The sequence below is a fragment of the Capricornis sumatraensis genome, chromosome 8, assembly GCF_032405125.1.
Source record: "Capricornis sumatraensis isolate serow.1 chromosome 8, serow.2, whole genome shotgun sequence".
Taxonomy (NCBI): Eukaryota; Metazoa; Chordata; class Mammalia; order Artiodactyla; family Bovidae; genus Capricornis; species Capricornis sumatraensis.
This window is the reverse complement of record NC_091076.1, coordinates 101455918-101483256: the sequence shown is the minus strand read 5'-3', so window position 1 is coordinate 101483256 and position 27339 is coordinate 101455918. Positions and strand designations below refer to the sequence as shown.

The 27339-nt window shown below is 45.7% G+C and overlaps 1 protein-coding gene across 2 annotated transcripts in view; it reads left to right on the top strand.

Annotated features, from left to right (window-relative positions):
* RPTOR (regulatory associated protein of MTOR complex 1) overlaps nt 1–27339 on the top strand; it is a 321928-nt gene that overhangs the window by 195916 nt on the left and 98673 nt on the right. For both annotated transcript variants that reach the window (XM_068976432.1, XM_068976431.1), the window contains exons 8-9: nt 23711–23811; nt 24307–24451. In XM_068976432.1, coding sequence (XP_068832533.1) covers nt 23711–23811; nt 24307–24451 — 246 coding nt within the window. The remainder of the gene's footprint in view (nt 1–23710; nt 23812–24306; nt 24452–27339) is intronic.

Genomic DNA, 27339 nt, shown 5'->3' with positions numbered 1-27339 from the left:
TGTCCTAAGCCAGCTTCACCTCCAATAAGGACTGAGACCTAGTGAGACCACATTTACAAGTGCTAGGCAAACAAGGCAGCCACTGAGAAACAAACATCACATGGAGAGAAGCTGAAAAATAAGAAAGGGTTGGTTCGGCCTGGTCATCCGGCCTGTTTGGTCCCTGACGAGATTTCAGAATTTGGAAGTCGTCCTATTAGAGCTCATTCACCAGCGCTGCTGTGCTCTGTCTGTGGGTCTTTACTTTCCCCCCATTTCTGAGTGCCAGAGCCTCCGTTGCCTGTACCTCAGATCACCATAGACATGTAATTCTCAGATAAACCATTAAAACTGTGATAAAGTTACCTTCTTTCCTAGCGAGGTGACTTCTGGTGGCCCGTTCAGACAGTACTGAAGAGGAATCTGGCATTTGGTTTGCTTCAGTTTCCTCGGTGGCACTCCCACCTGGTGGTGTCAGGCCAGCCTGGTGGCCAGGTGTCTGGATGTCTCTCTGTGGTCTTTCCTGTACACAGGCTCTCTCTCTTCCAGACTTTGGTGTCTGAATAGCCAGCTCTCATCCCGTCACGTTCTCAGACTTAAAGTGTACATAGCACTTGACACCCTAAGCATGATCCACAAAAGAAAAAAATTGGCAAATTGAACTTCATCAAAGTTTAAAATGTTTACTCTCTGGAAGACACTGCTAAGAGAGAGAAAAGACGAGCTACAGACTTGGGGGGAAATATTTGCAAATCACATAGCTGACAAAGGACTTATATTCAGAATATATGAAGGTATCTCAGAACTCACTAAAACAAAATAAAAATGGACAAGAGACATTTTACTGAAGAGGGTTTAAGGTTGGGGAGAAACCTTTACTCACAACTTAAACTGCCTAATGAGGATTGAAAAATAGAAACAGACACCTCCTATATATGATAAGATTTTAATATTTTTTTATCAAGTGCAGTTTTCATAAATCACGACTTCAGAGTTTGTAGCCGCCCGTGTTCCCAAAAAACACCGAGTTGACTCGACCCTCCACAGTGCTAAGTGACTTTCTCAGCTGGCAAGTGTGACTTCTGGTGGCCCTTTGAAGGTTGGCTCACAGTGTCCTTTCTTCTCCATTAACCCCTCTCCTGTCCCGGGCAGTGCTACTACGTTGGTGAAATGCTGAAAAATTGGTTGTCTGTGTGTTTTGATTTAAAAAGAAAAACATCATTAATAGCACCCTGACTGGGAATGGGGGCAGGGAAAGGGGGTGGTGGAAAGACTACAGACAGACAGACGTGGCCAGCCTCACCCTCAGCAGTCACACTCACTGGGCGCACACCTCTCACCCCTGCATTTGTCACCGTCGCCCAGGGTGGATTGAGGAGCATGTGGTCGGCTCTGTGGGCGTCAGCTCACCCCCACAAATACTTCTGTTCTCTCACCACTTTCCCAAAGCTGCACTGGGAATACTGGTTAATACTACTTTGCACGTCTGAAGCCATTGGATTTCTGATAAAGACTGGGGTGGGAGGGGGTGGTTCACGGAGAGAGTGTCTTTCATACACCAGCCCCAGCCACCATTGGGTGAACGCCACCACACAACTTTTGGAAAATCGTGTAAACAAGTCCAACAGTGCAGTTTAAAAAGAGATGATTCCCATACCAGACAAGTTTGTATTTTAGAAAAGCTTGTTGTCCAGATTAATTGGGATAGGCTATGAGTATCCAAAATGAACCACACTTGCTTCCCAAATGGAACTTCATCTGAGTGGCTCGTGATGGTGGTGACAAAAAGTGAGTAAGAATAAGATATTTTAGAAACCTTAGAACCTCTTTGTTGTGAATAACTTTTCAAGGTACAACGGTTTTGGTCTGAGTCATTGTTCTCGGAATACAACTTAGCAAACATATAGTTCAGGTGAGACCATACACGTCATCGTTTCCAATGGGAGGCACTATGTGGCTGCTCCCCTCGTAGCCTGGCCACAGTTAGGGTGAATGTGCAGGGTTGAATTATGTTTATTCTTTATGCCAGGACAAGCTACAGGCTTTAGTTACATGGCACTAGAAAAAACCCAGATGTATAGCTCCACAGGATTCCCGGCCATTACCACCATGAGATCTGTTGGATTTTCCATTTAAAATGCTGTTCTGAGGGCTTCCCTGGTGGCTCAGTGGTAAAGAATCCCCCTGCCAATTCAGGAGACACAGGTTCAGTCCCTGATCTGGGAAGATCCCATGTGCCTCGGAGAAATTAAGCCTGTGTGCCGAAACTACTGAGCCAATGTGCCACAACTACGGAAGTTCTAGCACCTGGAGGCCGTGCTGTGCAACAGGAGAAGCCACCGCAAGAGAGGCCCTTGCCCCGCAACTAGAGAGTCGCCCCCATTTGCTGCAGCTGGAGGAAAGCCCACCCAGCAATGAAGGCCAGCTTAGCCGTAAATACATGTTTTTAGTGCTATTCTGCTGTTTTAATTTTTAGACTTTCCCCCCAACTATGCTTACAGTCTATAAGAAGAAACATTTTCAAGAAGTAGGTGTGACCTTGAAGTTACAAGGTTAGAAAGAAACACAGCACATCTGTGTTCAGTAGTCTTCCAGGCTGCCAAGGTCTCTGTACTCAGAGAACCTTCGTGGGGAAGATGTCTCATTATTCTCCCCCATCATCATTTTCTGGAGACTTCTGGTCAAAATACGCAGCTCTTGGATGCAGCAGGCGCTTGGTGTCCGCATCTCTGGGGCTGTGTGTGGTCTCCACTCTATGTGCTGGGGCCACTTGGGGTTCCATCAGGATCATAACTCATTGTGATGTTTATCTGCCCGTGGATGAAGCAGATTCGTGCGGGAGCTATCCTGTGCAGTGATTCCTCACTCGCTGTGCTGAGTGTTTGCACCGCTGCCGCAGGCCAGGCTGTCCAAGCTGCTTTACCCTTTGCCTCTGTTTCATTTGCAGTGCCCTGCTTAGATGGCCATTCTCACCGTATCAAGCACCCTTTGTCCAATGGATGCCCATCCTCTGCACAAGCTCTTCTGCTTTGGGGACGAGGCCTGTGACTCACCTAAAGAGGTGCAAGGGACGTCCAACAGGGTGTCGTGGGCACTTCTCCCCAAGAGGCTCACTGTTACTCCCAGCAAAAGCCACTGAGCTGGTGGAGCCTTCAGGGGATGAAGTGAGAACCTCACGAGGACTTCCAGGAGAGAATCTCATTTGTGCGTCTAGATTAATTGGCAGGATATAATTTGTGCTTAGTTACAATTATAGGATCAAACAGAAATTGGCTTTTTTTGCTCAGTTCCTTGGTCCTGTTTCATTTATTCTTTAGCTGCTCGTTATTGCTAATGAAATCCTAAGCACTGTCAATTGGTGGGGGAGAGGACAAAACTCCATCAACAAGGAAGCACCTAAGAAGGTGTTGCTGTGGGGAGAGTGTTTCCTGCGTGGAAGGTGGGATAAACCTGTGTTGGGGGCTCCTGGAGACACATCAGCAGAGGGCTGGCAGGGCTGCCAGTGACATGTTGTTGGTTTCACAGGTGTCTTAAGGCATTTGCATCCAGTGTGACTCTCTGGTTTCAGCTCACCACATGGAAATTCTTGAACTTGTGAGGGTGACTCTGGTCACTATACCACCTGACTAGAGTGACAAGTCACAACACAGAGATGAAGCAAAACCAGAAGGACACTGGGTTGTGTTCCTGAGTTTTGTTTCCCTCCCTCAAGTTTAATGACCTGCAGAAAATAAGGATAATGTCCATCTAGTCCTCTGCCCACCCCTTTCCTTCCCCGGGTGGTGCTGGCTCTGCGTGTGTGAGGGATGGTCCTGACAGAGGTGGGTGAGTAGCCATGCCGAGGCCTGGCGTGCGTGAACTGGGATGGCAGGCATGTGGCCTGAGCCCACCGGCCTCACCTGCCACTCCTTCCCCTGTGTGTGGCTCTGTGTATACCCTGGTCTCCAGGGGCACCTCTCCTTAGGACCGAAGCGGGCTCTTAATGTTGGCGTGAGCTGGAGAGGGAATCTTGCCCTGCATGCTGCAAGACTGGCGACCCCATCCAAGGAGCCCCGAGAGTTTCAGGGTCAGGTGTAGGGGCTTGAAGGTGGTGCTGGGCTTCACCTGTATGACCTGCCTTTCCAGCCATCTTCCAGCACCTTCCCTGGCTGCCCCTAAATGGTCAGAAATGCAGCCCGATTCTGTCATCACCTTCTTCTTTGCCATCACTGGAGAAATTGATTGAAAAGTTTCACACTTTCGAATTGCTGTATGGTAATTCTTTGATAAATGTGGTTTGTTTCAAACAGCTGCCTCTGTGCAGCAGCTCAGCATAAGGTTCCCCAGGATATCAGGGCTTAACCCCTTGCCAGCCTCGGCCACCTTTGTCAGATGTGCAAAATGTGTTGTTTATAGAGTCTCAGCACCAGTCCAGAGAAGGAGACATGGGTGGTGTGTGTGTGTGTTATAATTATTTGGCAATCTTTAAAGCTAGGGAAGGAATTTGTTTTCTAATTAAGCTGCTGTGTCTGGAAGTAAATTATAGTGAACCTTCTCTGAGAAATCTCCCGATTTCTAATTATCTACGCGAACCTAGCAGCCTGATGAATAGGCATGTTGCCACTGCAGTACATATTTATATTCTGAATCCTTTGAGAGACTGGCAATAAGATCCATGCTTGGAAATTAAGGGACATTTTTCAGCCCTGAAACAAAGTAATGAAACGCTTAAACAGTGCTAGAAATATTAGGGTACTCAGAAGGCTCCAGGGAATCAGAAAGACGAGGGAGCTATTCCATGAGGCTGTTAGTTAGTATTCTGATCACTGGAGGCACAGAGCACACCAAAAAATTATTCATAATTAACATCTATTGTGTAAACAGAATTTTTAAATAGCTAACAATCCACTGTCTTGAATAAAATGAGTTGCTGCGTCCTGCTTCCTCAGAACCTTGAATAGCAGTTTAGCCCCTGTTTAGTCCAGAAGCAGTGGCTGAAGATGAGTTTGGATTTGGGGCTTGATTTTCACTTTGAAACCTCAAGCAATTTTTTTTGACTTAACTACGGTCTCCATCTTAAGAATCCTGGTCTCATGAGTCCTGCATATACAGTGAAGAAGAGGTCACAGGGGAGGAAGGAGAGGGTGGGACAAATTGGGAGATTAAGACTGACCTACATACACTACCGTGTGTAAAACAGGTAGCTAGTGGGCACCTGCTGTAAAGCACAGGAAACTCACCTTGGTGCTCTGTGATGACCTAGAGGGGTGGGATGATGGGGAGCGGGGAGAGAGGGAGGGAGGTCTACAAAGGAGAGGATGTATGTATACATATAACTAATTCACTTCATTGTACAGCAGAAACTAACACAACATTGTAATTATACTCCAGTTTAAAAAATACATGAATTATGGCTTGAGAATATAGGGTAACCCAAAGATTCTTTAGTTGAGAGTTAAGAACAAGATTAGGTGATATTTATTGGCCACCTGCTATGTACCAGGTGCTGTGTTAAGGGCATTACATATATTCAGTCTCTGTTCATTCCCGGAGCCTTTTGAAGGGAGGTGCTATTATTGTCCACATTCCAAAGAGACTGAGGCTCTCGTGGCAGGCACAGTCCAGTGTCTGTCCAGGCCATGCTGGATGGTCTGTCCCAGCATCGCAGCAGGAAGGGAAGCGGCATCCCATGGGGCTGGCGTGAGCAGAGAGACTCAGCCTGGTAGCAGCCTGTGCCTGCCACCCCAGGATCAGTAGCTGTGATTAGAATTTACTCCACTGTCAAGCTGAAATTGTACACATGTATTATGTTTGAAAGGAAAACTATCAAAAGATAACGTCTTAATTCAAAAAGTACCTTTCTTTCCAACATAAATATATTGTATTGGCTGGTTGAAGGTGAAAATCAGTAATTCATTAACGCCTGCCAGTCACTGAGAAGATGAGTAATGATTCACTGGCAGCTAATTTGGAAATGAAGTGGGGAAAACAAATCCCCAAGAGACGGCACAAGGGGAGAGAATGTGAGTAATTGGCGGAAATGTGGAAACACTGTGAAGGAAGAGTCACAGGTCCTCTCAGCCCGCGAGCAGGTGTCAGTCAGACATCGATCAGCCTGGCCTTGGAGCGCCGCCTCTGGGGCGAGTGGCTGGACTAGACCCAGCGTTTCTGCCTGTCTCTATGATCCTGCTCAGGTCAGCAGGGGAAGGGGGGCTAATCCCCACACCCCATATGGTCCCTGTGGCCTGTGCTGATCAGCCAGCATGAAGGAGGCTTGTCTGGGAGGAAGTTGTAGATGAGCTGCCCAGGGAGCATGAGAGGTTCCCGGGACTTCCATGGGGCGCCTGCTCACCACCCAGAGCGTCCATTTCCTTCTCTGTGGGACTGAATCTTGCCCTCTCGTCATCCAAACAAAGGCTGCAAAGCGCCACTTGGAGCATTTCAGCATCTGTGGCACTCATTTAATCTCCCGATGCCCTGGGCGCCCTCCTGGTGTCCTGAGGAAAATGTGTCTGCGAGTCTGTAAAGAATGCATCATCCCCAAGATCCAGGGATACAGATGGCGGTGTGGGTGGCTTTTCTTAATGGAAGGCGGGCGTCAGGCAGTGAGAGGGGAAAGTCAGCGGGGGCGCAGCATGTGCCTCCAGTCTCTCGGAGATTGGCCTTCTTTGGGGCGACTTTGTCTCCTGAGGCTTGTTGGTGCTCTGGAGACACTTACCACAGCAGGCCCGTGATGGAGATGAGGCTGAGTCAGTGCCTCACCTCACTTCCGTCCCTACTGAAGCTTGCCCTGTCTCCCTCCTTTCTTGGTCTACTTGCCGACCTGTCTCCGAGAGCTTGTTCAGGTCCAGCTCTACACCACGGTCCTCTCCCTTACAGCCCGGCAGTGGGCTCCGTTTCACTGGGCGGAGAGGGAGGAGGCCAGCTGCATCAAGCAGTGGTCCCTACGCCTGTCTCTCAACACAGGACTCGGAGCCCTGCTGTCACCATGTTGGCACAGGCCTTGGCGCACCCCAAATGTCTAGCTGTCCCCACCAGTCCAGGGAGTGACTGTTGGCACCATCTCCGTTTCAGACCCTGGAAACCATGATAAAAGGAGATTGAGTGACTTGTTCAGTAAGTGGCAGAGCCAGCTCCTGCCTGCTCTGACCACCACGCCCCCTGGTGACCGCACCAGGTTTTCTTTCCAAAGACAACACTCGCCCACTCTGATCTGAGCACATCATCTGAACTAGAAGCCAGTGAGTCACACATGAGATGCCTGCTTTTGAGAAGGGCATCTGAGATTCTGCTTCCCTGGTGGCTCAGCTGGTAAAGAACCTGCTTGCCAATGCAGGAGATGCAACAGACTCAGGTTCAATCCCTGGGTCAGGCAGATCCCCTGGAGAAGGACATGGCAACCCACTCCAGTATTCTTGCCTGGAAAATCCCATGGACAGAGGAGCCTGGCAGGCTTCAGTCCATGGGGTCACAAAGAGTCAGACCCAACTGAATGGATGCCCACACATACACACACACATTCTGAGATTCCAGGCTTAAAAACACCCAGATATCTCTCTTGGGCTGCTCATTCATTGATTCAACGAAGGGTTGGTATGTGGCCTTACATTCTTATTGGGAGAAGGAAACATGAAAGCATAAATTAAAAAAATATGCAATTACAAAAGAAGCTATAACATAGTGACTGGTGCTTCTCTGATTGAGCAGCGAAGAGGGGTGTCTGGAGAGTGATCCACCTGGCCAGAAAGAGCCAGCCAGGCGAAGTAGGGGAGAGAGTCCCAACCCGGAGCCAGTTGTGCTCCAGGTGCAGCCCTGGAATGGAATTCATCAGTCTCAGTTCAGTTCAGTCGCTCAGTCGTGTCTGACTCTTTGCGACCCCATGAACCGCAGCACGCCAGGCCTCCCTGTCCATCGGTCTAGTACTTAAATTAACGCACTTAGTGGTTTCAAGGTGGCCTCTTAGGGTCTGACTCAATTCCCTGCATCACACAGGGGAACTGATCACCTAAAAGCTTGGTTAGTGCCTTAATTGGAAGTGGAGCTAGACCATTTCCAGTTGCAGTTGCTGGGTTGTATGGGTATGCGGTGACATTTACTCTCCCATGCCTTCCACTGGCAGGTGTTGGAGCACCAGCAGTGTGTAACATGCCAGGTGCTGGGGGGTTGATGATGTAAGACTAATAGTATATGAGATGATTTGTCCTCTAGAGCTTAGAAACTGATTGGGGGGCTCAGTTTCATATATGTAGAACCATTAACAAGGAAGGCCTGTGCTCAGTAGCCCGCAAGCCTCTTAGAGCTAAGAGATTGGGCTGGATACTCAGTAAGAGGTTTACCTCCTCTCCTGTGTGGACAGTGTGTAGGGGGCAGTCAGTGAAGGCCTGTGAGTGGATAGCAGTCCAGAGAGGAAAGAGCCTCGGCAAGCTGGAGGTTCCAGGGCCAACTTAATGAAAGAGGACCCGTGGGCTGGGCTTCACAGAGGAGGCAGTATTTGGTTCAGTGACAAGGAACACACGCCATGCTTTGCTCTGTAAGTCTGTTAACCACAGCCTTCCACCAAAGGGGGTGGTGGTACAAAGCCTGGTGGACATGCTGTGTTTGTCAGATGGAGAATGGGTATAACTGGAAAGCCACAAGGAGGGCTGTCCCTGATCTTACCTGAAGAAGGTGGTCAGCTGGTCTTCTTGCAAGATCTTTAAGATTATTTCCTTGGATGGTGTACCAGGTCAATTTGGTGTGCTGTGTATGGTATCTTAGAGCTGTAATGTGTTGCCTTTTACCACCAGAATTGCAGTCAGAATTCTGCTCCGGGTAGTAGGAGCCTGTTTAGATGTGACAGCAGCAACAACTGATCTCACCTTTGCACATTCTTCATGTCGGCACCATTCTTCTGCTTCAACAAGGATGCATCTAATAATTAACCATAGATACTAGAGCAAAATGATGCAAAAAGTTTTCAGAAATTCAGATCAACCATGATAATATTGTTACTAGAAATAATGAGAACACAACTAAGAATTTGTTCATATAAGAAAACTTTAAGGTGGACCCAGTACTAGAATATAAAAAGGTCTTGACAGGCTGAGGAATGAAATGCAGATGATCAGAATTATGTATATAGATCTCACAGTAGTCCCAAGAAATCACATGTACAAGTATGGGATTTGAAAAATCTGATATGGAAAAAGTGAGGATTTTAGTAAACGGAATTTAATTTTGGTCAACTTCTCAAAATGACTGCTCAAAAACCAGAAAAATCTAGAGAAGGAAGGTGATAGACCCTGAAGGGACAAGGTGGGACGTGGAGTGGGCGGCCAGGTGAGAAGCACTTTAAGGAACTGGGACATGTAGCCTGGAGCAGAGAAGACTCTAGAATGACAGGTAACTGCTTTTGATAATGGAAAAGCCATGAGATTCAGGTAAATTACACGTATCTGGTATCAAGAAGTGCCAGCGTCAGAGCTGCCTGGCAGGAGCTTCAGGGAAAGCAGTCTTGGCATCACGAAGAACTGCCCCGTGGTCAGAACCCCCAAGGCAAGATGGGCAGTGGGAAGGCCACACCAAGTGGAGCGAGGGCTGTGGGGTGAGGTGAACCAGGAGGCGGTGTGTAAGGCCCCTTGGACCGAAGCAGCAGTTTTTGTGATGCTGGGAAAAGCAAGAAACAGATGACTTCCAAGTGGGAAAAAATCTACCTGTTTATTAAGGGAAAGAAAGGAAAAATGAGAGTTCACAAAAGTGAAAATGTGCTCCATGTAATTACTTAGGTTCTCATAAAATTATCATGTTTATTAAACTTAGGGGTTGACTGTATTTAGGCCCTTCCAACGTTTCTGATTTAATTTGTTTCAGAACTTGTAGGGATTTTGTTTTAATGGCAAACAAGTTGTTGTTCAGTTGCTAAGTTGTGTCCGTCTCTTTGTGACCCCCATGGACTCTAGCCCACCAGGCTCCTCTGTCCGTGGGATTTCCCAGGCAAGAACGGAGGGGATTGCCATTTCCTTTTCCAGAGGATCTTCCCAACCCAGAGATCAAACCCTTGTCTCCTGCATTGGCAGGCGGATTCTTTCTGACTGTGTCACCTAGGAAAGCCCAGCAAATAAACAGGAGCAGCTATATTTTCTGAGCCCTTACTATGTAGCAGGCTTTGTGCTAACTTGTTAGGTTGTTAACTTACTCTACTTTTCTAGTTCCTGTGGGGCTAGGTATTACAGAAGAAGTGACTGAGTCTCAGAGAAGTTAGGTAACCTACCTAAAGTCACACAGTGAGAAGCAGCAGAGCCTGGAGGGTTCAAACCCCAGCCTCTGATTCCACTCCCTCATCTCCATGCCGTGTGTACACTGAAGGGTCTCAACATTCTGCAAGTTCTTGTATGCATGTAGAGAGGAAGGAAGGGTATATTTTGGTTGAATACATATCAGAAAAGGTCTTAAAAGGGAGGTGGCCTCCATTTCATGCATCTAGGTGTCTGGTCTCCAAGGGCAAGGAAAGATGAGGGGATGTCTGCGGTGTAGGAGGAGTAACTGGTCACTGTGGCCCAGACTCCCAGCTACCTGGGAGGAGGGGGAGAGCTCACGTCTGTTTAATGCATCCCTGCCAGGAAAACCTCAGAGGAGAGTTATCCTGGAATATGAAGAATAGCAAACACAATCTGATTGTATTTGAAAGCTATTGTATCTGTGGTGTTTGAACCAATTGACAGGAAGAGACAGAATTTCCAGCAAGGCTGCCAGCAGTCCTTCTCTGCACGAGGTATAGAGTAACCCTGGCATTCCAGGCTCTTCATGGACTAGAAGGGTCAGGATCAATTTCTGTGAAACACTTGGAGGTCTTACATCCAGGTCTGCTGCTGAGGAGGCCAGTTCCACCCTCCCCCTCCTCTCCTCCCACCTCCTTTATAGAGAAGCTCCCTTAGGAGACTGCTTCAGTACATTCAAGGAGGGGCGCCTGGAGGCAGAGGAGGATCTCAGGAAGGAAGTGCTCCCTGCCCATCTGGACCAAAGAGGGCCACTCCCTAGGGCTTGTCTGGATTTCACCTCCACCCCCCTCATTTTAGAAGCTGCCTTTTCTGAATGTTATTGGCTTTTTAGCAGCTTTTCAGAGAACTCTGCTTGAAGGAGACATCTGCTTGGCTCCTGGGCCTGTAGCTCTCAAGAAAGGGTTGGTCTGTAAGTCAACCTTGACATCCAGAAAGCCAAAGAAAATCCACTCTTTCAGGGAATGCTTTAAAAAATAAAATTAGGTTCAGATTTGTTTCTGTTCTCTTTAATAGAAACAACCTGTTCTCCTGGTGTCATAAACATGTTCAATAAGTATGTGAGAACCTGCTCCTTTTTTCTCTTTGACCCGGGTCTCTGTGAGTTCTTTTTGCAGCCTCCAGAGGGACTCGGAGGTGCCAGTACCGGTGCTGTTGTTGTCTGTGGCTCCAGGAATAGGCAATAGTTTATCATTGTGTAATAAATTCAGTAAAAGAGAGAGCATCTCCACTGTTGTATTAATAACTCCTGCTTACCACCGAGCCTTAGAAATCATCACTCCTCTCCCCCTAGAATTTTAAGATACATTTTTCTCCATTTGCTTCACAAGTAAAGATTGGCAGGCTTCTGTTCTGTGGGAGCTGTTAAAAGGCAGAAGGAAAGGGATGTGAGGGACAGCAGTGCTGCACACATAAGCCATTCGATTTAAAGGCTCAGTACAGATTATTAAAAAATCATTACGAAACAAGCTGCCTGTGTGGGTTTCAAAAAATACCAGTCAGCTTATTCAGAGGTCGAATTATGTAATTTTCTAATCTCTTACATCTCTCAGATGCCATGTTCACCATCAAACCATTTTGATGACCTGAGCCAATAGGTTCCAGGAGAAATTAACAAGTTAACTTAAGTCAACATTTTTTTAAACTGCAGGTCATGGTTTATAAGTGTCTGTAAAATCAGTTTAATGGGTCACAGCCTTGCATTAAGAAAAAGAGAAACACACAGAGAATATCCTTGTTTTTCTAGCAACATGAATGCTCTCTGGTCCTGTTGTTTGAATGCGTATATTTACACATGTGATCATCTATATGTGTGTATCAGGTGACCATGCAAAATGTATTTCTTACTAAGAGTTGTGATCAAAAAAGTCTGAAAGCCACTTATGTTCCCTGAGGATGTGGATGTACTATCTCCCTAATGTCTGTCCTCAAGTAGTCAATGTTCTTAATAGGTAGCTTGTCTTTTCCTATCACTAATCCCTGTTGACGCAAATAATCAATAAACAATCTATAATAAGGGATAGAAAAGAGTTTTATCCAAGCCACACTGAGGACCATAGCCCAGGAGACAGCCTCTTAGTCGCTCTGAGGCATTGGTCTGGAAGAACCATGGTTTTCAGCACCATGCTTTTTATATCTCATCAGAGTAAAGAACATATACCAAACATGACAGGGCTACATCTCTTCAAGGTTTCAAAAGAGATAGATTAGCACAAAGTGGACATTCTTTTGGATATTGTTGTTTTTTTCCCTGGCCAAGCAACATCGCTTATGGGTTCTTACTTCGCTGACCCAGGATTGAACCCTGGCCCCAGCAGGGAAAGCAAAGTCCTAACCACTGGACCTCCAGGGAATTCCCTGGATACTGCATTCTTTTTTTAGTGGTTAAAGCAGATGTACAATGGATGATAAACAGGTCATAAGACGGGCTGTTCTAGTTAACGTAAACTTCAGGCCAAATTATGTACAAGCTGGAATGACTTACCCTTACCTCAGTATGTGAACATTTTCTTCTGTCATCCTAAATGCCAATTCTGCCCTCAGCCTAATACCATGTTATGGTTTCCAATAATCTGCCACATTTTTAATTACTGTTGCTGATACATATACCTCAACTTCTTCCTCTCTTCTTATTCAGGAAATAATTTTGATGATTTATTGTCATTTTGCTTCAGCTCCATCTCTTCATTCTTCCTGGAGTTAGTTCTCCACTGATCTCCAGTAGTGTACTGGGCACCTATCAACCAGGGCAGCTCATCTTTCAGTGTCCTATCTTTTTGCCTTTTCATACTGTTCAGTGATCAAGGCAAAGAAATAGAGGAAAACAGTAGAATGGGAAATACTAGAGATTGCTTCAAGAAAATTAGAGATACCAAGGGAACTTTTCATGCAAAGATGGGCACAAATGGTATGGACCTAACAGAAGCAGAAGACATTAAGAAGAGGTGGCAAGAATACACAGAAGAACTATACAAAAAAGATCTTCATGAAGCAGGTAATCATGATGGTGTGATCACTCACCTAGAGCCAGACAGCCTGGAATGTAAAGTGGGCCTTAGGAAGCATTACTACGAACAAAGCTAGTGGAGGTGATGGAATTCCAGTTAAGCTATTTCAGATCCTAAAAGATGATTCTGTGAAAGTGCTGCACTCAATATGCCAGCAACTTTGGAAACTGAGCAGTGGCCACAGGACTGGAAAAGGTCAGTTTTCATTCCAATCCCAAAGAAAGGCAATGCCAAAGAATGTTCAAACTACTGCACAATTGCATTCATCTCACACGCTAGCAAAGTAATGCTCAAAGTTCTCCAAGCCACACTTCAACAGTACGTGAACTGTGAACTTCCAGATATTCAAGCTGGATTTAAAAAAGGCAGAGGAACCAGAGATCAAATTGCCAACATTTGTTGGATCATCGAAAAGGCAAGAGTTCCAGAAAAACATCTACTTCTGCTTTATTGACTATGCCAAAGCCTTTGACTGTGTGGATCACAACAAACTGTGGAAAATTCTGAAAGAGATGGGAATACCAGACCACCTGACCTGCCTACTGAGAAATCTGTGTGCAGGTCAAGAGCAACAGTTAGAACTGGACATGGAACAACAGACTGGTTCCAAATTGGGACAGGAGTACGACAAAGCTGTATATTTTCACCCTGATTATTTACCTTATATGCAGAGTACATCATGAGAAATGCTGGACTGGATGAAGCACAAGCTGGAATCAAGATTGCCAGGAGAAATATCAATAACCTCAGACATGCAGATGACACCTCCCTTATGGTAGAAAGCGAAGAACTAAAGAGCCTCTTGATGAAAGTGAAAGAGGAGAGTGGAAAAGTTGGCTTAAAACTCAACATTCAGAAAACTAAGATCATGGCATCCAGTCCCGTCACTTCATGGCAATAGATGGAGAAACAATGGAAACAGTGACAGGCTTTATTTTGGGGGGCTCCAAAATCACTGCGTATGGTGACTGCAGCCATGAAATTTAAAGACACTTGCACCTTGGAAGAAAAGCTATGACCAACTTAGACAGCATATTAAAAATCAGGGACATTACTTTGCCAAAAAGGTCCATCTAGTCAAATACATGGTTTTTCCAGTAGTCATGTATGGATGTGAGAGTTGGACTAAAGGTCCATGCAGTCAAAACTATGGTTTTTCCAGTAGTCATGTACAGATGTGAAAGTTGGACTATGAAGAAAGCTGAGCGCTGAAGAATTGATGCTTTTGAACTGTGGTATGGGAGAAGACTCTTGAGAGTCCCTTGGACAGCAGGGAGATCCACCCAGTCCATCCTAAAGGAAATTAGTCCTGAATATTCATTGGAAGGACTGATGCTGAAGGTGAAACTCCAAATACTTTGGCCACCTGATGTGAAAAGACCCTGATGCTAGGAAAGATTGAAGGCAGGAGGAGAATGAGACGACAGAGGATGAGATGGTTGGATGGCATCACTGACTCAATGGACATGAGTTTGAGTAAACTCTGGGAGTTGGTGATGGACAGGGAGGCCTGGCGTGCTGCAGTCCATGGGGTCGCAAAGAGTCAACATGGCTAAGCAACTGAACTGAACTGTCATTTTACTTTAAAAGCTTATTGTTTTGACTATGGGCTTTGCCCTTCAGAACCACAGAAGGATACATTCACCATGACTGACTTCACCTTCCTGATAGAATGAACTGAACCTTTTGTCATTAAGAAATATCACTCTTCATCTCTGGTAATACTCTTTCCATAAACCTCACTTTGTAGGACTGTAGCGTATCAATGGGCTTCCCTGGTGCCTCAGACAGACGGTAAAGAATTCACCTGTAATGCAGGAGACCCAGGTTTGATCCCTGAGTCAGAAAGATCCCCTGAAGAAGGGAATGGCAATCCATTCCAGTACTCTTGCCTGAAAAATTCCATGGACAGAGGATCCTGGCAGGTTACAGTCCATGGAGTCACAAAGAGTCAGACATGATTGAGTGACTAACACACACACAGCGTAGCCATACAACTCTTGTTTGATTTTGTTTGTACAATGTGTCTTTTCATATATAAACATAATATGTGTATACATAATTGTATTAGATATAAATGTTTTGTGTATTTAGGCAGGTATATTTATATATATTTCTGTAGCTTTATATTTTACGTTATATCTTTTTAACAGGTTATAGTTGACTTTTTTCTGTTTTTAAATCTAGACTAAAAATTGTTCACCTTAATTGAAATATCTGGTCTTTTTATAGTTACTGTAATAATTTTTGAGTTTAAATCTACCATCCTGTTTCTTTCTTGTTTTTTCTATTTCCTTTTTCCATCTTCCTTTTTGTCTTCTGCAGTGCCATGTTTTGGATTGATTAGCAGTTTTACCACCCTTTTCTCCCCTTGTTTTGGCTTGTTAACTGTTTCTTTTCGTGCACTGGAGTGGCTTCAGAGCTGTGGTCTCCGTGTGCTTTCTGTTAAAGGCCAGGCAGTGAACACAACACAACAGAGGCATAAAGTCTCTGTTGTTTACTCTTCTTTATCTTCTCCTGCAAACCTTTAAAATTATAAGGCTTGTTATTAGCTTGCAGACCGTGCCAAAAATAGGCCACTGACTGGATTTGGTCTGCGGGCCATGATTTTGGCAATCCCTGGCTTCTTAAAGTCTAAATATAAATTAGTGCTTTTACCACTTCTCAGGTGATGTAAGGACTTTAGAACAATTAATTTTGTGTACTGACTTCCTGAAATGTGTGCAATTATTGTCATATATTTTAACTCTCCATATATCATCATCTCTATAAACATTAATATTCTATAGAGTTAATACTCATATATGTTTCCCACATATTTACATCTTCTGCTGTCTTTCATTCCTTCCTATACCTCAGGGCTTCCGTGAGATCATTTTTCTTTATCTCCTTTAGTGCAGGTTTGCCAGGGAAAAGTTTTTATTGTTTGAAAGTGCCATAATTTTTTACATTTTTAAATTGACATTGTTGAAATACTGCTTACATTCAATAAAAGGAACTCACTTTCAGTATGCAGTTTGATGAGTCTTGACAGTTTTATATACCCATGGAACCACTATTACTCTCAAAATATATCCTAAAAGTTCCCTTGTACCTCATCCCAATTAATCCCCCACCCTAGCCCCCAGGCCCGAACAAACATTGATCTGGTTTTTCTCTTATGTTGCTGCTGCTGTTGCTAAGTCACTTCAGTCGTGTCCGACTCTGTGCGACCCCATGGATGGCAGCCCACCAGGCTCCCCTGTCCCCAGGATTCTCCAGGCAAGAACACTGGAGTGGGTTGCCATTTCCTTCTCTAATGCATGAAAGTAAAAAGTGAAAGCAAAGTCGCTCAGTCGTGTCTGACTCTTAGCGACCCCATGGACTGCAGCCTACCAGGCTCCTCTGTCCATGGGATTTTCCAGGCAAGAGTACTGGAGTGGGGTGCTATTGTTAGATTTATCTTTTCTAGAGCTTCAGATAAGTAGAAGAGATACTGTGTTCTTTTGTGTCTGCGACCGGGCTTGCCTGGTGGCTCAGATGGTAAAGTGTCTGCCTCTAATGTGGGAGACCCGGGTTCAATCCCTGGATCAGGAAGATCTCCTGGAGAAGAAAATGGCAACCCACTCCAGACACTTTGTGTCTGAAGAGTAGAAGGTGGTGTGGCGGGTGCATGTTTAACCTTATCAGAAATTTCCCAGCCCTTTCCCAAAGTGACTCACCCTTTGTACACTTAGATCTTTTCACAATATCCGCTGTTTCTTATGTATTTATTAATTATGTTCCAATCTCATCTCTTTTGCTTAATTTTGATTGTTTTTTCTTCTGACCCATCTTCCATTTCTTTCTTCAGTATTGTCTGATCTGCTGTTCTGCCCATCTGTTGAATTTTTTAATTCAGTATATTGTATTATTATTAAGTTTTTGAGGTTCCAGAGTTTCCAGAGTTTACAGTTCTCAGCCAGAGTTTTCCATCCTGTCCATTAATTCCATGAACATATTAAGTAAAATTATGGTGAAGTTGGTGTCTGATGTCACCATTATCAGAATCCTCTGTCCGTCTCTTTCTCTTCTTAGTTGTTTTTCTTGGTTTTAAGCATATAAACGCCTGGTTTTAGGGGGGGTTTTGGAGATATAGTTGATTTACAATATTTTTTTTCAGATGTACAATATGGCGATTCAAAATTATTATAAATTCTATTCCATTTATAGTTATTATGAATGCTTGGTTATTTTTGACTGAATGCTGCAAATTGAAAATAGAGGGCTTTCTCTGGTGGTCCAGGGGTAAAGAACCCACCTTGCAATGCAGGAGGCTTGGATTCAATCCCTGGTCAGGGAACTAAGATCCAATATGCTGCTGAGCAACCAAGCCGGCACTCGGCAACTGCTTGAGCCTGAGCGCCATAACCAGAGAATTTGTGCTGCAATGAAAGATCCCAGTGCAGCCTAATTGATTAAGTATTTTTTAAAAAAAGAAAGTGGAAGTTGTACAGAGATTTAGGTTGATCTGAGACTACAAGGTCTGCATTATTTCTAGTTCATCCTTTGCACCCAGATCCAAGCCTGGGTTTGTTTGTTTGTTTGTTTGTTTTAGCAGAGCTCCATCTCCTTGGCCAGCCCTCAGTTTTTGTTCTCTAGCCCATGAGTCCGCCAAGCTCAGCTCAGGCTCTCTGCCTCTCAGAGTTGCCAGGTGCCTCCGGGACACATGGAACCCCAAGTGCCAGCTTAAGCCTGGGGCTTCCCCCTCTGAGGTTCTGGCCTCACGATTCTGCACAGCCTTGCCAGTCTTCCATTCCCTTCAAAAAGATTTTCACACACACACACACAGCACGTCTGGTTGTTCTCAGTGGGTGAATGGTCTGAGTCACCTCATCTACCATTGTCAGGAAGATGACATCATCCAAACCCTAAGAGAATGATTGAATCGCATGCCCCAGGCTTTGCAGATGTAATTTAGGGCCTAGCTGACTCAGCTCTGAGAGAGCGTCCCAGTGACTGCACAGTCGAGTGTCTCTGAGTGAGTGCTGAGAGCTGAGTGCAGTGTGTCCACAGGCTTTCTGCATTTAAACAAGTGCAGCTCCATTTCCAACCAGGCTTTCTTACTGCGTGTTTCTCACTTCCTTTCTCCTGACTACTCATACGTAGTCCTGCAGTCCATTTAAAGGGGAACTTCTGTAAAACAGCAAACTATTCAGGCTGTAAACAAACCATGTCACGTTTTATAAGCTGCAGGTTTCATGCACACCGAAATAGACTTGGATGATCATCACTTGAAATCTATGACTGACTAGGAAAAAAAGCACTGAGTAATAAGAAATACAGATAATATTATGGCTTGGTCTGGTTCAGCAAAATGCCAGCATATGAAGAAATATGCTAACCTTCATTTATGTCAAGTAGTTTTCTTCTCCTGTTCAGCTGAGTTTTTAGAATGATTTGAGGTTATGTGTGTGTGTATCTGGTTTCAATTGGCATTAATTGATTGAGAAAATGTACCTGCACACATATTCAGGGACTCCTGATGATGTCGTGAGTGCTGTCTCTTACCCTACACATTGAGATCCCTGGTCTCATGTATCTGACTTTGTCTAACCAAGCATCTGACCAGTGTGTACTGACCTGGACATTCAAAAGAATTATTTTAAAAAGAAATTGCTGGGTTCTCTCCCTATTTCTTAGTTCCAGAGCATTTCTAAGTAATGAATTATATGCATTGAGAAAATGGTTTAGCGGAAGGTTCTCTTCACCATCATTTACATAAAGCCATTTAAACAGACTTGTGGTGTATCCTACTTTATTTGAACTGAATATGAGATAATGTAAATTCATAAAATTATGCAGTTTCCAAATATTTTCTCTTTTCAGGAAACTTGCTTAGCTTCCCTCTTATTAAAAAAAAGTTTCAAGGACTTCCCTGGTGGTCCAGTGGTTAGGACTCCACGCTAACAATGCAGGGTCGCACATTCAATCTTTGGTCAGGGAATGAAGATCTCATATGCTGCATGGTGCAGCCAAAAAATTTAAAAAAATTTTTTTTTAAATTTTCATGTTTCTTTATTATGAAGCAGTGTGTTTTTAGCATATGTATTATTGAATACAGATAAGCAAAATAAAATCATCCATAATTTCCACCATGCCAAGATAATCATTGTTACTGCTTTGATGCAGACCTTCCCAGACTTTTTTCCTAAGCATATTTGTGGATGTTTTTAAGACATGTAAAATTTTAGAAATATGGCAACTCTTTTCATATTATTATTTCAGTGCAATTAAGGTTTTTTGATTTTGTGCATTAAGAGCTATCTGGAGGAATGGGCACCAGAATGTTTCTGTTGGTCCTTTGATCATGAAATTTGGAGTGATCTTTGTGTTATCACTTGAGTGTGTTTAGTAAGTTTGTGTCATTTTCTTGGAAACCAAGTTTTTCACTTAGTGTTTTATTTTCACGGAGCTGTGATCATCCAGCAGGGATCTATCCACTCGCTCATCAAATATGAATGGGGCACCTGTTATGCATTAGTTGCTGTGCGCTGAGCACCGGGTTAGCACGAGGAAGCATGTGGGCCTGCCGGCCAAGAGCCCTGAGCCTAGTGGGAGACATAGCCCATGCACCAGCTGTCGTCCATGGATTCTGTGGGGGCCTCGGGGCAAAACCAGAAAGCGGGGTCGGGGGGGCCTTGGCAGAAATGAGGGATGAGGCAGAATGTCAGAATTGCTCCAGTCTCCTGAGCCAGGAAGGCAGAGGGGTGTCTGTGCAGGTCCAGGGGCATGTGGACTGTTTGAGGAGGACAGGTTCCATGTTGCTGGACTTTGGTGTGCTGGTGAGAGAGAAAGCTGGGGAGACATATAAAGGAACCCACAGAAGCACAGTCCCGACATCTACCCCAGACCACACTGCTGGCCGGTTGATGTGGGCAGACATGGAGACAAGGGACACAAGCTTACTGAGGAGAAGCACAGAGGGAGACAAGGAAGCAGCGGCCATGAGGCTGGGCTGCTAAGCATGGGCCCCCTGGGGAAGCCCCACATCTCAGCCCCAGGGTGGTCAGCTGGAGACCAGTCTGACAGCTGAGACAGCTTCACTCCCTAGCTGGACAGTGTCCCCGAATATGCTCCCCTGCTGAGCAGCCAGCCTCTCTTGGGGGTCTGGGCAGTGGCTCTCCATGTCAGCCACACAACCTCATGGAGTTTGGGGAGCTGCTGGCCAAGTGTGAGCAGCTGTTCTTAAGCAGGGAAGTAACATGAGTGAGATGTGTGGGCTGTGAGCTTGTGCGTGTGCTCAGCACTCCACCAGAATCTACGAGGAGATTGATTTATATCGAGGAAAGTAAGTCATTGCCCACAAGGAATTTATTACCTAGTTACACAGATAATCAACATGCATGGAGCAATAGTGAATAAGTAAAAAGAAGAAAAGTAAGTGATCAACAGGCTGCCAGAGGAATTCCAAGGGAGATGCTGTTGCAATGGACCTGACCACAGGCTGTCATGGTCAAGGTGTCTTCATGGACAGGGAGGTTGGGCTTTGCTTGTGAAGACTGAACCGGAACCAACCCAACACAGGTGGGAGGCTATTCCAAGTGGGCAAATGAAAGGAGACTGAGTTTGATGTTTTTGTCCAACTGTGAGGTTATGGACCTGACCAGAGGGAACTAGTTTCAAAGTTTAATGTGTCAAACGGATGGCATGAAGCCAATTGGGAATTTTCTACCTAACTCCAATGACAGTGGTTTCACCCTTGCTCCTTGGAGACCTCAGAGTGGCCATCTAGGGAGGCACAGGCTGCTAAGAAGCTGGTGGCTCCCAGTCCTCACCCTTCCAGCCATCGGAACTCCACTTTCCTTAATTGCAAGCAAGATTTTATTGAAGTAGAGGGAACTAAAATGCCATTTGGAAACACTGCAGCAGTAAGCAGAGAACCCTGGAGATTTTTGAGTAAAGTTATACTAAGGGCCATCACCCTGCCCAGTATGAATTAGATCAAGAAGGCTGTTGAAGATACCTTTGAAGTGGGAGTGATGAGCAAAAGGCAGTGGAAGAGATGCCTCGCAAGAAGCAGGAAACGTGAGCTGCACTTGGGGCAGAGATGAGTGGGCCGTGTCTCAGGGTTTGAGCTCTGACAAAAGGGAATCCACGGGGACTCTGGGAGCGAGGACACATACTACAGGGGAGAAGAAGATGGCAGTAATGAGGATGAGCTTGATTTTAGACGTGGTTAAATTTGGGCTGTGAAGACAGCAAGCAAAGGGTGAAGGCAGGTACCTTGTGTTGGGTTATTTTGTAAGATCCATAAGCAGAGTGGCCATAGCTGGAGTCAGGCTCCAGACAGCGGGCAGTGCTGAAAGCCGTAGGTGAGCCCAGATGTCGGGGGAGGTGAGAATAAATCCAACGCCTGATAGCAGTGATACGGAGTCTGAGGAGGTGGCATGCATTTTCCAAGAAAGTGTCTGCTGCATCTCCTTTTGAAGTGCCATCCACTTTATTTTGGTCCCCATTTTGCATATGAGGTTAGTCTGGGTGACTCAGAGCAGAGGAACAAGACGCCAGAAGTTACCCAGACATGCACAGCTGGGACTAGAGCCATTTTTCCTCATCTCCCAATTCTATCATCTGTTCCTAAACTATAACTTTAAACCCCTTTTCTTTTAAATTTTAATTAATTAATGTATTAGTTTATTTATGGCCGTGCTGGGTGTTCATTGCTACGCACGGGCTTTCTCTAGTTGTGAGTAGCGGGAGCTACTCTTTACTTGTGTGGGGGCTTCTCACTGCAGAGCCTAGGTGCACAGTCTTGAGTAGTTAGAGCATGCAGACTCAGTAGCTGTGGCACATGGGCTCAGTTGCTCCAAAGCATGTAGGATCCTCCCGGACCAGGGATCGAACCCATGTCCCCTGCCTTATCAGGCAGATTCTTAACCACTGCACCCCAAGGAAGCCCTAAATTATGAAATCTTGTGCTTTTCATGTAAAAGCTAATCTGTGATTAACACTGTGGGTTTAACTTTTCAAAGAACCACTTTGATTATTAATGAAGTTTGGGGGAAGGTACAGGTGAAAGAAACTTTAGTAACGAAATGTGTCCTGGACTTGCTCTGTGCTAGACCTTTCTTCCTGGTCCTGCATTGCTGACCCAGATAATTATCTGCCGGCAATTGTCATAAGGTGAGGGTTTTCAAAGCCCTCCTAAATGCACACTGGCCTCCACCTGACAAAGAGTGGCCTCCACTCCTCCAGTGGCTCAGCTGTGTCACTTCACCTGACTCAAGGGTCACTGTTCACGCCCCTGACATCCTTGGTTTTAGTTTGAAAATAAACCTCAGCAGACCTTCCTTCGTCCAAGAATACCATCCTGTCTCCACCAGCCGCCCACCAGCTGCCAGGGCGAGGAGGCGGGTGAGCAGGGAGAGTGTTGCCACTGCCTCACTGTGGGGTTTTCCTCCTGATCAGCTTTCCTTGGGGGTGTTCTGTGTAATTATGTCAGCATGGTTATTTGTCCCACTTCTTTACTGAATGTTACAAAGCAGTCTTTTCCCCATATCATTAAAATATTCATAAACAACAGTTTATTAGCTTGTAATTATTTCATCGTGGTTGTTCCATAATTAATCATTTCTTTATTATTGGTCACATAGGTGGTTTCTGCCTTTTCACTGTTATAAATAAAACACTGGAAAAATATAACTTGTTTCCACACTCTTCATTTCTGGTTCAAGACTGATTCCTAGGAGCAGACTTACTGAAGAAAGGATACAGACCTGAAGGATTGTGCCAGCATACACACCCAAGGTGTTGTATGTGAGTGGCCACAAGCGGAGCATCACCCAAGAGTGTTGCCTAGTCGTCCATTGGGTTTTGTCTTGCTATGTTCAAATTTCCCTGTCGGGGTGGGGAATTAAGCCCAGCTCCCCTCACATGCCCCACTGGGAGGCCTGGGCCGCAGTTGGCCTGCCTCTCATGTCCTCACCACTGGCATTTTCAGCCCAGCGATGCTTGCCCTGTGAACTTAAGAGGTAGAATCTAGGCCTGAGTAAGTTTGTTTGATGTTGAACTGGTGAATGTGTGGTGAGGAGCTGGGCCCACATAGGAGGTCTGGCCTTTGCCCTTGGCTTCTGGGAAGTACCTGTGTCCAGCCCAGTAGGAGTGTCTTGATTTGGGTATAGGGCCAGTCACCCAGAGGCTGAGAGCAAGCCTGTGGTGGGCTGCAGGGCTCCAGGGGCTCCCCTGGTCAGAGTTGCTTTACGCCTGCCGTCACACATGAGTGCTGGAGGGGCCACACCTGCTCCTCTGTGCAGATGGGGAGGGGAAGAAAGTGAAGTAGAGGCTGAACTTTAAGATGTGAGGTTGGACATCCAGGAGTCTCAAAAGTCCCAGTGGGGCACAGAGGTCTTCCCAGTATGGCCAAGCCTCCCCACCCCTGGTCTGATGTGCTGTCTGCTCGCTCCTTCTTTTCCCACCACCTCCTGCCTCTATCACCTGTTTCTGTCGCTGTGGCTGTTTTGTGTTTTCTAGGATTCCCGGGCGGCTGAATGACAGGAGGACCCCCCTGGGCGAGCTGAACTGGATCTTCACAGCCATCACGGACACGATCGCGTGGAATGTGCTTCCTCGGGGTGAGGCCACCCAGCCGTGGGCTGGCGGGAGGGCTGCTGCCCCAGAGTCAGGAGACTCTGGCCCTGGGATGTGAGAGAAGTCAGAAGGAATGATCGTGTTTCTCTCAGTGAAGAAACCTGAGGGGATGGGCAGGAGAGGGCAGGAACCCCAGAGGTTCTTTGAGGATGAAGAGCATCTAGAGAAGCATCTGCTTTGGCCCTTAGTATTTTCAGGGCAGATTCAAGGCTCATCTGTCTTCATGGAATATCCGTATTTCTTACAACTGCAGTTACTACTGTAGTATAAGGAGCCTTTGTGTTTTCTGTTGATAGTTGCTTGGGTTCTGCTGTTTGTTCCAGTTACATATGTAACAGATGTAGGTTACTGCCAGTGGAAAATGTGCATGTCAGTCCCAACCCGCTTGTGGCAAATTCTGATAGAAGTAAGTTTGTATATTTGGCTTTAAATGCTGGGCATGAGTCACTGAAGACAAATTATCTTTTCTCTGCCCTCAGATCTCTTCCAAAAGCTCTTCAGACAGGACCTGTTGGTGGCTAGTCTGTTTCGAAATTTTTTATTGGCAGAAAGAATCATGAGGTCATATAACTGCACCCCCGTCAGCAGTCCACGCCTACCCCCCACGTACATGCACGCCATGTGGTAAGTGTTTCTTGCTGGACCAGTGTCAGGTTCTCTAAGGAGCGTGCTTTCTCCATTTCTTTCTTTCTTTTTTTTTTTAATTTGGCTGCATCAGGTCTGAGTTATGGCACATGGGCTTAATTCCTCCACAGCGTGTGGGATCTTCATTCTACAATGAGGGATCAAACCCACATCCCCTGAACCACCAGGGGAGTCCCTCCCATTTCTGAGATAGTCCAAGTGTAAGGGAATTACCTGAGCAAAATAGGAAGACGTGCCTCCAAGCATGGAGTCCTGGGTCGGGCACTCAGCTCTGCCTGAGTCCTCTGCAGAAGAGCAGGTGTCTCTGAGGGTCATCCAAGGCCAAACGGGACCAGCGCCTCCAGAGGCCCTGTGGTTCATGGCTCAGATGGAGAGGGCCTTGGGGTGAGTTTCTGACTCTGTAAGGGTTGGTACTGAGGAAAGAAACTGCCAGCTGAGTTCATGAAGCACGTCCAAGATTGCTCCAGAGACTGAAAACTGCTGGGTTCATGACCAGGTCATTTGCATGCTTATTTCATACATGCGTGCTCACACACACATGAGTGTGATCTCTATGACACTTTTATGTTGATTATAAATTTCCTTCAAAACTGGGTTACTGTTCCTTGCACTACTGTTAGTAGTAAGCACAGTATTATAACAATATTAATGGAAATTGTCTTGAATCTAGACATTATATCTGAAGGCATTTGGTTTCTTCCCATTTCCATGCTTTTATAACACAAGCAGAGTTTGAGGACATACTGAAACGGGGCAGCAACAAAGGAAAACAAGCCTTAGTTATATCCATCTGGGAGAAACCCTAATGCAAAATATTTTAGAAGAGTAATTCACTTCTATTTAGCCCTAAAAACCACTTCCCTGATACTGGGAAAGATTGAGGGCAGGAGGAAAAGAGGGCAACAAAGGATGAGATGGTTGGATGGCATCACCAACTCAATGGACGTGAGTTTGAGCAAATTCCGGGAGATAGTGAAGGACAGGGAAGCCTGGCGTGCTGTGTAGTCCATGGGGTCACAAAGAGTCAGATATAACTCAGCGACTGAACAACAGCAAAAACCACTTTATGGTGTATTTTCAGGTTTATTTGGAGTGGTGGTTTTTTCCTTCCTAAATATGTGCATGACCACTTTCCCCTGACTCTGGAAACCCCAAGAACCAAAAAGGAGGTAGTAAACTCCCCTCCTCTCATCCAATTGAGGAATATCAGAAATTAGCATTTTTATGTATGAGATAAATCAAGATGTACTATGCTGCCAAAGCACCAGACTGTAAACAGAAATCAAGTTAAAACATGCCTCATCCATATCCTTTGTAAGAGCTTGTAGCATAAACTAGAGAACAAGTTATGAAGAAACAGAGGAACAGGAGTAGACCGCCACGGAAGAGTCGCTCTGCAGCTGTCTAGATCTGTGAGAACAGACTGGCAGAACAGCCGATGCAGCTTCCTGCCCTCCATGATTAGAACGAGGAGCGAGAGTGGGGGAAGGGGTTGAAAAGCCTCCTAATGCTTAGGATGAGTAATTAGAAGACCCACATTTCTGAAAGAGGAAATCCTCAAAACAGCCTTATCCTGTTAAAAAAAACAGCGATGCCTTAAGTTCTATTACTTTTGAACCAGGTTTTTATAAAATATGTATTATTAAAGAGGAAAGAGAAAGGAAAAAGAGCTAAACAGGGTCAGTGTTGTGTCTAGTTATGGATAGAAAACTATTTAAACCACAGAAAATGGGCCTCACACCAGCCACCCAGTGTGAAGGGCCTCCTGGGCCACCACGGTCACTTGGGCTATTGGCCAAGCAGATCCCCCAGGAGATGGAAATACAGGATGGACAGAGGGCACCAGCTTTTAGCAAGAAGCACCCTAAGTCCTCCTCTCCACTTTGTTGCCCACCCAGTGGCAAGTCCATGGGACAGTCGTCTTTGTGTGCATGTGTCTCTGGATGTGAAACTGCCTCTTCTAAGATGTGCTCAGCTACACAGAGTAATAAACAGCATCTGGTCCTGGAGAAGAGAAGAAGAACCAGAGCCAGAGCTGAGAGCAGACAGAAAAGGCAGGGAAGATGGCAGCAGGAGAAGGGGACCCAGAGAGGAGGCACCCGGAGACCACAGTAGAAAACAGTGACACCTGTCTCTCTTCATCAACCCACAGATCTTTCTCTAGTATTGGCCTCTTAGAACATGTCTGAATCCTGGAATTTGCATAAATACTGTTTAATACAAGGTCCAAATGCTAACAGCAGCATCTCATGATCCTGCCCATCTCTTGTATTGATTTCCATGCCCACCTCAAAAACTGGGAGTATGGCCCTCTCACCTGCAAGTTTAGCTCTCTGTGAACCTCATAAAACAGATCCTCATTTGTATATATTTGTTGTGCAGAGAAATGTGAGTTAATAGAGCAACCCACAGAGGCTCAGATAAATACAGGGAAAGATCCTCTGGTCTCCCGGGGCATGTGAAATTGCTAGCAGTCATACATGTACCTTTGGCTCTTTCTGCTTGTCTGGTTCCAACCTGCCTGTGCACTCCAGGGGCCCTGTGCAGCTGATAAGCTCCCTAGGACTTGAGTACAGTCGAGTCCCTCAGGCTGCATGGTCTGCCATCCTGCAAAGCACTGTCTGTAGCCTGATACCCTCCCCCCTCCCTTTTAGGCAAATTCTGGTTGTTGCATGCTGGGGTCCATGGGAAATGGACTCAGAGGGGGGTCAGTGTAGGATGCTGTGAGGGAAGGTTCCTGGGATCACCTCCCTGGATGGGGAGGCAGCCTGACCCCTGACCCAACCTTGACCAGCACATTCCCTACCTGGCAGTGATGAACCCTGGCATCTCCCACTTCACTCCAGCCCCTACTGCCCTGTCCACTT